At 35.3% G+C, this 11874-nt stretch overlaps 1 protein-coding gene across 1 annotated transcript in view; it reads left to right on the plus strand.

The window, feature by feature from the left end:
- Window positions 1–11649, plus strand: part of CDH17 (cadherin 17) — a 69048-nt gene extending 57399 nt beyond the window's left edge. Inside the window, exons 14-18 of the mRNA XM_074269519.1 lie at window positions 2328–2458; window positions 4174–4413; window positions 5499–5615; window positions 6252–6368; window positions 10614–11649. Coding sequence (XP_074125620.1) covers window positions 2328–2458; window positions 4174–4413; window positions 5499–5615; window positions 6252–6368; window positions 10614–10717 — 709 coding nt within the window. The 3' untranslated portion in view covers window positions 10718–11649. The remainder of the gene's footprint in view (window positions 1–2327; window positions 2459–4173; window positions 4414–5498; window positions 5616–6251; window positions 6369–10613) is intronic.
- The last annotated feature ends 225 nt before the right edge of the window (window positions 11650–11874 follow it).

Here is an 11874-nt window from a genome sequence, read left to right on the forward strand (position 1 = left end):
TTTGTGATCAATAATGATCTCTAGTTCTCCTCTGGTCATAAATTCCTTCCTCCTCCACAAGTCTGAGAGGTAGATTATCCTCTGTTCCTCTAATCTATTTATTATCTCCCTCTTTATGCCTAAATCATGGACCCATTTTGATCTTATCTTGGTATATGTTCACTCCTGATCTTACTGGGAAAGGTTGCAGTTTATTTCTATTGCATATTATGCTTACTGACGGTCTTAAATATATACTCCTGATTATTCTAAGGAATAATCCATTTATTCCTATACTCTCAAGAGTTTTTAGTAGGAATGGATGTTGGATTTTGTCAAATGCTTTTTCTGCATCTATTGAGATGATCATATGGTTCTTATAGATGTTCAGATTTTAATTAGCATAACACAAACCACCTGACCCTTCTGTTACACGAAGACCTGGTAAGTGAGATTTTATCATTTCCCCCTTTCCCAGGATTCTCGATAGAAGATGTTTAGGGGATGTATATCTGTAAATGACTCCAATTCAAACCAACATGCTGTCTCAGTTATAGGAGGCAGTCCCCTACACCCCAGTTCTATTTAACCACTGATAGTCATGTTAGCTTTTATACAGAAATATTTACTTCAGAAGGTATAATCCCAATTATACAAAATTACTGCCCTAATATGCAGGAGGCATCACCCTCCAACCTCTTGAATCACTTCAGTCTCTGAGAAGGGGAAGAGCATTAAGCCTATTGTTTAGCTTAGTTTTTATAGAGCACAGTCTCCCTTCCAAGTTTAAAATCACAATGGGGCTTAAATCCCAATCCCTGGTCTCTGGGGCTTCTAAATTGGTCTAACTGTACCAGCCCATCTACAATCCTGGCTTCAAGGTTAATGTGACTCCCGGTTCAGTGCTGATTACCTCTGGCAACTGAAATGGAGAAAGACAAACAACTCAGAAGCCAAATAAAAAAGTTCATGGTGTCCATGTATTGGGTGAATAAATAATAAGAAACACAAAGAAATGAACAGCTTGGTCTCACCAGTTTTAAAGATGCAGGCAGCCAATTACAGAAGGTTACCTTCACCTAGGTAGTAAGGGATGTAGATGTGTTTCAAGAGCCCCTCAGGGACATTTCCATCTTAGACAAACTGGACATGTCCAGACATTCCCAGGTTATATCACTATGCTGTTTCTCCACCCTCACTCCCCAAGATACCTTTATAAGAAATAAGCCAATGCATCTTGTTGTAGATGACAATGACTTAATGAGAGAATGATAATAATAATAATGACTAGCATTTATATGTTGCTTTAAGGTTTGCAAAGCACTATACATGTATTTTCTTTGATTCTCACAATAGCCTACCTGGGAGCCAGGTAGATGATCCCCATTTTACAGAAGAGGAAATTGAGACTGATAGAGTATGATCTGCTTAAAGTCATATAGCTAGTAAGAGTCTAAGGAAGGATTTAAATTCAGCTCTTCCCAATTCCAAGTTCAATACTCAATTAGACTACTTTTTCTATGTGTATTTTCATTTTCATTTCCAAATATTTGAATAGAGCTTTAGCCTCTGAACTGCCAATGAGCTGTTCTGGATTAAGCTCAAAGATCAAATGTTCTGTTTGGATATCAGTGGTATGTTTGTCATATTCCATCTTTATGCTTGGAAAGTCCATTGGAAAACTCTCTCTCCTAATCTGTGATTCTAAGAATCTTTAGCTTTCTTTAAGATTCAGCTCTTGGTCCACTTTCTCCAGGAAGTCTTTCCTGGTGCCTAAAGCTACTAGAGTCTTCTCTCCCAAAGCTATCTTTCATTTGCTCGGTATTTATGTTGTATGAATTGGTGTACATAAGTGAAATTACACACCCATTAAGCACCTCAAGTCAAGAACTGTTTTTCTTTTTCTTTTTATCTCCATTGTTTAGCATATTACCTAGGGCATAGTGAGAGAGAATATGCTTGCTGAATCATTGATTGCCAAGTTTTTTACTTTTACCCTTTTTTTTTTTTGGTTTCATGATAAGAAACCAGATAGTGAAAATAAAACAGATGCACAAATTGCTTTCGAAAGCTAGATAGCACTACAGTGGTAGTACCTGAAATAATTAAGACTTGAGTTTGAATCCAGATTTGGACACAAGGTTTTGCAAAGGTGAGTGTTGAAAACTAACTGCATGTATTTGGAAAATAAAATACCATTAAAAAAACATTAACAATTAAAAAAAAAGAATTTAAATGGTAAATGGTTTGATAGTAAATGACATACAAATGATAATATTATTTAAAAAAACTAATTTATTTTATATAAAATAATGTAATGTTTCTTTTACTTCATTTCCTTTGTGAAGTTACTCCCTGAGTGGGGATACCCGAGACTGGCTGAGAATTGATGGAGTCACTGGTGAGATCTTTACCATGAGATCCTTGGACAGGGAAACTGAAAAATATTATCAAGTGAAAGTAATAGCTACTGAGAAAGGTGAGAAATTTTGTGGATTTTCAGAAACAGATCAATAGCTAATGGTAAAAGGGGCAAATAGAGGCAGAAAAAGTAGTTTATTAGCTGTTTGGATTAAATATGAATGAACTGAGCCAAGTACTGAGCTAAATATTGTGGAAGCAAATACAGAGAAACAAGATAATCTCTTTCTTCAAGAATCTTATAATCTAATTGAAGAAAAAAGCACACATACAGTGTGGAGAGAAGTGGTTTTCATCAAGGAAGTCACAGGTCTGGTGAGTAAAATCATAAGGAAGTTGATTGGCGCAACCTTTCTAGGAATTATTGTTTTTTCAGAGCTAGAGGTTCAAAGCTGGTAAGGAGAAGATTATTTGATGGCACAGCATAAAGTTGGCTGGCCATGGAGAATCTTGGTGGGAGTGAATTGGAGCTAGATATGGTGAATTCACTAATCAAAAGCCCAGGGTCCCAAAACAGGACCTGGAGTGCCAGGTACATGCTGAAAGTTGGAGCATAGCAACATGTCATGAGGATGTCCAGAGATCCAAAATCTAATGGAAAGTCTTTTCAATGCTAAATATGTACTTATTTTATCTTCAATCTAGCTCTGTCCTAGTATAATAAGAAAGAAGGGATTTAAAATAAAAGAAAAGTTTGGTCTCAGTTCATATCTTTCTAGGGTTCTCTAGATCTTTTGGGCTCTGCTAAATACCTCCTCCCAGCAAATGCTCTGGTTAAAGTGGAACACATGTGGAGTCTCTAGGCTCCATGATATAGCTCTCATTCCCTTCCTCTCTTCATACTTGATATAGCCTAGAATTTCTTTCAGTAGGAAGGATATGATCTGCCACCAATATCTGTCATCCAGAGACTACTAAAGGTAGTGTGAGCTGAGAAATGCCATTGTAGATTTATTTGAAACTCAATAACATCTCATTACTTTGCCTTATCGCCTGAGACTTCAATTTTCTATCACTGAAACATTTGAAAAGAAAATGAAAAGTTCTAAAATCCACCTCAGTTACTGGCACGAAGATTCTTTTTGATACTTTCAGAAATAAGAACAAAAGACAAAACTACTAGGAAAGTCCACTGTTGTTCCCTAACCAGCTGTTATCAACAAGAGAAATTACTATTGACCCACCTACATTTTCAGTCTCGGTTCTCTTGACCTTTCTGAACCTTAGTCACCTTATCTGTAAAAATCAGGATTAGAATCAAAGACCTCTAAGTTCCCTTCTTATTCTAAATTTATGAGTGTGTGAGACACAATATATTAATTAAGCTAAGTCAGAGTTTACATAGACTAGGTTGTAAATGGGATAGTATACATATATACTACAAATGGACCTCTAGCCTTTACTACTTGAGAGGAACATAAGAATAAAATAACAAGGACAATCTTTTTATTGTTGTCATTGTTAAGGTAAAGTGTAGACAAGGAAATATAGAATAAAGGTAGAGAAATCCAGCACAAAAGGCCAATAAATATTTATTAAGATACTGTGTGTCACATATTGTGCTAAGTTCTGGGGCAATGGAGAAGCATAGAAAATCTAAGCTTACGCCTTTAGAATCAGGCAGATATCAGGTGAAAAAATAAGTAGAAATAACTGTGGCCAAATTTTTTGAAAGAAACCTTCTTTCATTTATTTATTTATTCATTCATTTTTATCATGAGGGAAAATATAGAAATACCACACTGACTACAAATATGTTTTTTTTTCCTTTAGGTGGATCCCATCTGACTTCCTCAGTCTATTTCCATTTAGCCCTTCTGGATGTAAATGACAACCCTCCTCGATTAGTGAAAGAGTACACTGGTTTATTCTTGTGCTATCCACTTTCTACACCAGGAAGTGTCATAATTGAAGCTACTGATGATGATCAGCAACCACCTTGGGGTCCACGATTTGATTTTTCCCTTGGCAATAACAAGTTGCAGAATGATTGGGAAATTTCCAAAATCAATGGTGAGTTGATAAGAAGATTTAGCTTGTGGACTACATTTAGAACTTGGTGAAGATATTCTCACCTAAATAACTTTCCTGACTTGGGATAGAGAAGGAATTGAGCTCACAGAATAGCATCATTGACAACAGTTAGGTTGGTGTTTGGTGGTCATGAAAACCATTTTCAATGACTATTCACTAAGACCACCTTATATTTATTGATACCTTTTGTTTTATAAAATTCATTTCTGAATATATCCTTTGTATTTTTCCCCTCAGTGTCCTTTTCCATATAGCTTATTGGCTATTTTTCTATGCCATATCTATGAGTCAACTTTTTAAAAATATAGGCAGACAAATTGAAGGGAAAGAATAAGTGAGTTGTTGCGGTGAAGAGAATACTCTAAGTAACAAGTAAGAGTTTTGGAAACTTGTTAATTTTATTTTTTAAAAATAAAGAGAAAGATTTAAAAAAGAAACTAGAGATATACATTTATGCTTTATACTAGGAGAGGGGCTTTGTGGTAGAGTGAAAAGAGCATCTTTAAGCTATCATTCATATTATAGTTAATATTTCATAGTATAATTATTATACAATATGTGATTATCTTTAATCAAAACATTTAATCACATAATAATGTTTGTATTATTAATGTTAATGCATGTAAAAACATTATTTTGAGAAGGGATCCATAGGCTTTGCCATATTGCTAAAAGGATTCAAAAAGTTTAAAATCTTTAGGATAGAGGGGCTCTAACATTCCTTCTAATTCTACATCTATGATCTTAAATGGAAGGATAGTGTTAATAATAAAGTGCGTTAGTCATTCTGACTCCAAGAATATAGGGGCAACATTTTCTTTTTGCTTTGTATAACCTAATTCCCATGCTACATAAATATGACCACTTATTTTTAGTATACAAGCAAATAAAAAGACTTTGAAACCAAGTCTTTGGCTTCACACCCTGATGGCTGTGCTGTCTGCTCTGCTTGACCATTGATTTGGACCTTACTTTAAAGATGGGAAAAGTCGAGCTTAACTAGACCTTACCTTGCTTCTGGCTCATGCATTCCTTTGAATCTATCTAATTTCTCCTTTTGACAGGCACCCATGCTAAAGTTTCCACAAAACATACAAATTTCCAAGAGAAAGTATATGAAGTTTCAGTAAAAATTAATGATGGTGGAAAACCACCCTTAGAAAATACTGTCTCTTTCCCAGGTAAGTTATATCTCAGTCATGTGTGTGTGTGTGTGTGTGTGTGTGTGTGTGTGTGTGTGTGTGTGTGTGTATAAATAAATAAATATTTACTGGTTAGGAATATCCTCCTGGGAGTCTGTGCTCTCTCTTCATTTGTTTTATAGAGTTAGTCTATCAATGAATATTTATTAAGTACCTGTTAAGTGTTAGAAACTAAACCAAGAGCTAGAGATACAAAGAAAGGGAAAAATAGTTTTTTGCCCTTATCTTGCAGATTAATGGTCTAAAGGGGGAGATGACAAGGAAATTGGAAAAAAAAAAAAGGGAGAGTTTGAGATAGTACTAGAGATAGAGAACTGGCTTCAGAACCATGAAGTCCTGTGTTAGAGACTTGTTTCTAATAAGTGCTGACTGTGTGAAGGAGTAACTCAATCTCTAAGCTCCCCAGGCAACTTCCCAAGATTAGAAGTTATATAGTAGATCTATATCTATGCACTGATGATCTTCTTCATTGAGAGTTCCCTATTCTAGGGAATTGTCAAATCAGGACATAAAGGAACAGAAGAGATGCCTTTGTGGGGTAGAGGGACAGGGAAGAAGGATCTTTTTATCTCAAGGTAATAACCCACACTAAATAACATTTGTTTTGCTTTTCAGTCATTATGTGCAAGTGTGCAAGTGATGGATGGTGTCACCAGGAACCAGATTCTTTTTCTGGGATGCCCACAGTGGCCATGGCAGTTGGCACACTCCTAATAACTTTCTTGATCATTGGTGAGTGTCATTTCTTCGATCCAGATGTGATAGCCCTTAGTCTAAGAAGCAGTGTGGGGCTTGAGCTGACACCTGGATCCATATGCCATTAGCTGTGCTGGTAGCAAGTAGGACTAATTGTCATGTTAGTAACATCAGCAGCTAAAGTTTATGTCACATCTTGTTATCTCATTCCATCTCCCAAGCAAACCTGTGAGTTGTATGGGTCTAAACTAGAGTATATTGTTATCCTCGTTTTACATGAGAAGAAACTGAAACTGGAAGAGGATGAACTAATTGACCAAGATCATGCAATGGAATATACGCTGGAGACTCAAACCCAGGTCTTTTGACCCTAAAGCCAGTACTCTTTCAAAACACTGAGCCATGCTGCCTTTCACTGCAGTGGAGCGTAGAACTTATCTTTTTGCCTTTTGAGAGAAGATAATTTCAATATATCCCAAATAGAACTTGCTTTCTTCCTGTCTTGCCGAATCTATCATTTTCCAAATTTCACTCTGATCAGACTTCCAGCTTCACAGCCTTACTCCCTCCACTCCTTTTTCCCTCTTCTTTATCAGTCATTTCTCTTATCTTGCCATTTCTATTTCCACATCTTTTGTATCCAATCTCTTCTCCATAGGCACTACTCTTATCACCTTAGCTCAGGATGTCGCACCTGAACTTTCTAATTCTCAATGGCTTCCTAATTAATCTCTTTGCCTCATATGTCTCTCTACTCCAATTCATCCTCCATACAGTTGCTAATCTTAAACACAGGTCTGATTATTTCACTTCTCTACCTCAATAAACTCTAGTGGTTCCCTGTCACCATTAGGGTGAAATATGCCTGTTGGGCTTTTAAAGCTTTTCCCAATCTGTTCCCCATTTAACTTTCCAGCCTCATTATATGTTACTCTTCTTCCCACATTAATCAGTCTAGCCAAATGGGCTATTCATCTCCCATTCCCATACCTTACCACTGTCCATACTCCAAATCTGGAATGTATTTACTCCTTATTTCCAACTTTTAGGATTCTTTTTTTTCTTCAAGACTTGACTCAAATACCATTGTCTACATGAAGCCTTTCTCCTGAAACTTCATGCGGTTTTTGCCCTCCCTCTCCAAAAAATCTTTATATTTATTTTTTGTATATTTTGTGTGTATACATATGTGTATGAACATATATATGTATATATATATATATATATACACACATATATATTCATGTTTATTTTAGGTTTTTTTAGTTGTTTTTCAGTTGTACCCAACTCTTGTGACCTATTTTGGGATTTTCTTGGCAAAGATACTGGTTTATTTGCCATTTCCTTTTCCAGCTCATTTGACAAATGAAGAAACTGAGACATATAGTGTTTAGTGACTTGCCTAGGGTAACTGTCTGAGGCCAGATATAAACTTAGGAAGAGGAACACTGACATCCAGGGACCATTTAAGGCTTTCAGAATAGATGCAAGTGGTTTAGACAGTAGTTGCATTATCAATGTTAGGATATTTGAAAATTACAAAGCTACCCCCTGAAAATACCTGTCTTTCTTGGATAATTTCCTATATGATGGAGGTTATATTTTAAATCAGAGTCTAGATGCTGAGTAAATATTTGTTGGTTATTATATCTGGAGTGGGAGGAACTATGCATTTTTTTTATTAATTTTATGATTATAAAATTTTTTGACAGTACATATGCATGAGTAATTTTTATAACATTATCCCTTGTATTCATTTTTCCAAATTTTCCCCTCCCTCCCTTAGATGACAGGCAATCTCATACATATTAAATGTGTTATAGTATAACCTAGATACAATATATGTGTGTAAATGCAATTTTCTTGTTGCATGTTAAGAATTGGATTCTGAAGGTATAAGTAACTTGGGTAGAAAGACAGTATTGCAAACAGTTTACATTCAATTCCCAGTGTTCCTTCTCTGGGTGTAGTTGTTTCTGTCCATCATTGATCAACTGAAAGTGAGTTGGATCTTCTCTATGTTGAAAATATCCACTTCCATCAGAATATATCTTCATACAATATTGTTGATGAAGTGTATAGTGATCTTCTGGTTCTGCTCATTTCACTCAGCATCAGAAACTATGCATTTTTCCTTGGCCTTCTTTCAAGGTCGTGGTCTCTCACACTCTGTTATCTCAAAAAAAGCTCTGTTATAACCCAGGAAGAATTCTGTTGGAGTGAATTTTTCATAGTAGATGACAGGTCCTATTATTTTAATTCTTTTACAGGTTCCCTCGTTCCCAGAAGTCTTTTGTAGATAGCTAATTGATATCCTAGCAGTTCCTTTTTAAAGTTAGGTAAATTAAAGCCTAGAGAAGAATAATCACTCTCTGAATAGAAGCCAGATGAAACAGCTGTTTTAGGATATATAGGGAGTGATTTAGATGTAGATTTGATAAAATCTCAGATTGAATCCTTTCAAAGTGATTATGGAGAACAGGAAAGGCTTAGGTTTTTGCAACAGAATATTAGTCAGTATTTCCACTAATCTTACTGTCCATATATTTATTCTTCGCTTTATAGATAAATTGAAAGATAGGAGTGGTGTTCTGGACTTCTGATTTTAGCAATAGAGTCAATGGAAACTACTTTCACTGTTACAGATTGGACCTGTAAACTGTATTTTAGTAGCTCAGTGGGTGGAGTACTGAGTCTAGAGTCAGGTAGACTCTTCTTCCTGAGTTCAAATCAGACTTTAGACACTTACTAGCTGTGTGATCAGGGGAAAGTTACTTAATCCTGTTTGCCTCAGTTTCTTCATCTATCAAATGAGCTAGAGAAGGAAATGACAAATCAGTATCTTTGCCAAGAAAACCCCAAATAGGGTCATGAAAAGTCAGACATGACTGAAAAAAACAACTCAACAACAAAAAGCAGGTTCTAGGGTTTTTTTTTCCTTTTTAAAAAATTAAACAGGCATTCATGAACCATACACTTCAATTAAAGCCATGTTAGTAATTAAAATTTAAAAACACACAATATATGAATTTAAGAGAATGCTAAAACACAACTTCCTCTTCAGTTGTCAGAGTCAAGAACTGAAGGGAGTATAATGTGCTTTTAGCTCAAACTAAGGAAAATATTTCAAAACACTTTGCCTTTCCAAAGTCTAATTCTTAGTCATTCAAACCAACAGGTGTGCAAAGCACCTGGTGGAGCTAAGCCCAGGAGTGACTCTGAACAGCTACAGCAGCCTCTGGAGCAAACCCAGGCTCCACTGTCTACATATCTCTTACAGATTCTTTTTGTGTATTCTGTGATATCTAGCATTGTCAAACATGTCAGGTTCTGGTGACATTCTTACTGACTTGTTGAAAATAAAATGCTAAGATAGCTTCTGTCTTATTCAAAACAAACCAGAAATGTCTATCCCTTAAGCTATTTCTTCTTCATTAAGCCCTAAGAAGAGTGTGTGTTATTTAATATGAATGGTTGATTGTATTATAAAAAGACAGTATGGTTTATTGGATGTAGAATAGAGACTACCTTCAGACCTTATCTCTGGGCCTTGTTGGCTCTATGACCCTGGAAAACCTCTTAATCTCTCAGCATTCTAAAACAACTAACTCTCTATAGAGATATCAAAGATATGGTCAGCTGGCAATATTCCTGAGTGTGGCCCAAATACAGTGAAAATGTAGCTGGGAAATATTTAATAAAATATTTTAAAATAAATAAAAATTATTGTAATTATAAATATAAATATATATTATAATATATTATTAGATAACATATGTATAATATTATATGTTTTTAATAATATAAATATTATAAATTATAAAAATAAAAAATAAAAGTATGGATTATATTACACTTTAAAACTAATTCAATATACCCCAAAAGAGATCTTTATGTATGGATTAGTGGTCTCATATATCAGTGAAATCATTTGTTCAGTCATTTTAGTCAGGCCAGACTCTTTGTGACCCCATTTAGGGTTTCTTGGCAGAGATACTGGAGTGGTTTGCCATTTTCTTCTCCAGCTCATTAGACAGATGGGGAAACTGAGGCAAAGAGGTTCTATTGCTCAGGATCACACAGCTAGTAAATGTCTGAGGCCATATTTGAACCTAAGAAGGTGAGTCTTCCTGACTTCAGGCCCCATATTCTGTATACTGTGCCACCTAGCTGCTTCTGGTCTCTATCCTGTGTTGATTCATAGGAACTTTTTGCAAACATATTAAATGACAGTGTATTTTTTTAATAGCAACTATTTAACAATAGATTTTTCTCTTTCAGGTGGGATTTTAGCAGCTACATTTATCCATTTGAAGAAAAAGAACAAAAATAAAACCAATTCTGAACTTGCTCAGTCACCTGAAAATGTACCTCTAAGGAGATGATTTTGGAGGATGAATTTTTAGTCTAACTACAAGATGTATATTTTACCAGCATGACATTTTATTTCACCATTGTGTTTTTTGGAAAAATGCAAACATTTAGGCCTATATCCTTTCAGATTTTTGACGGAAATTTCCTCTCACCCAATCTTTAGTTACTTTTAAAATATTATACATGCACATACTTTCCATTCTTCCATAGCATATGCTGCTTCTGTATTGCCTTTTCTTGTTCATCCAAGAGCACTGAGACCTAAGAGGCCTGGTTCTATAGAGGAAAGAGTACAGAGCTAAGAATCAGGAAGAGATGGTTCAAATACTGCCTCTAGCACAAAGCAGTTTAGATGACAATGAGCAAGGCAATTCCCACCTTGACAAAATCACGGATCCTCAATTATTTATAATCAGGACCTGAAAATTGCCATTTATTTAATACCATTGCAGAAAACAATATGATCTTTCTCCCTCTCTCCCCCTCCCTCTCTCCCTTCCTCTATGAACCATTATCTTATTTGTATGGAAAGTTTATAACAGAAGGAAAAGAGCAAAACTGGGACTTTAAAGGGGATAATAAAGATTGACCTGCCTTGTGTTGTCCCCTGAATAACAAGAAATTCAAAGTCATTAGTTTTTTTTTCCCCTCAGCATGATTTGCTAGATTTCCCAGTTTTAAAATGGTCTGAACCTGGTATTCTTAACTTGCAGCTTTCCTATATTTTAGCCATGGCTCATGGTGCAGAAGTTCAACAATTAACATGTGTTTTACAAGTATATCATTGTCCTCTTGGACTGCTAGTTTCCAACTTTGTGTGCTTCTTGTATGTGTATTTTAAGAGAGTTTTGGTGGTATGTGGTTTTTCTCATTTTTTTTCTATGTAAGGGAAAAAAAGCCTAAGAAGTGTTGATGTGAAAAATAAAAGTAAAATTTTCTTGTATGGATTTGTTTCTTTGCTCTTCTACTTCCATTTTTAGATCTTGTCATTGATCATGGAGAGGTATTTGGAAAGAAGATAACAAAGATGATCAATGAATTGACTATTTATGAAATATCAAAGTCTCTTTTTTTCAGAGTTAGAAGAACCTTAAAGGGAAAAGAAAATTAAAGTGCTATGAATCTTAGTTAACCTAACCATTAGCTTGTAACTTCCAATGGCAGATTA

The sequence above is a fragment of the Sminthopsis crassicaudata genome, chromosome 1 (assembly GCF_048593235.1).
Source record: "Sminthopsis crassicaudata isolate SCR6 chromosome 1, ASM4859323v1, whole genome shotgun sequence".
Classification (NCBI taxonomy): Eukaryota; Metazoa; Chordata; class Mammalia; order Dasyuromorphia; family Dasyuridae; genus Sminthopsis; species Sminthopsis crassicaudata.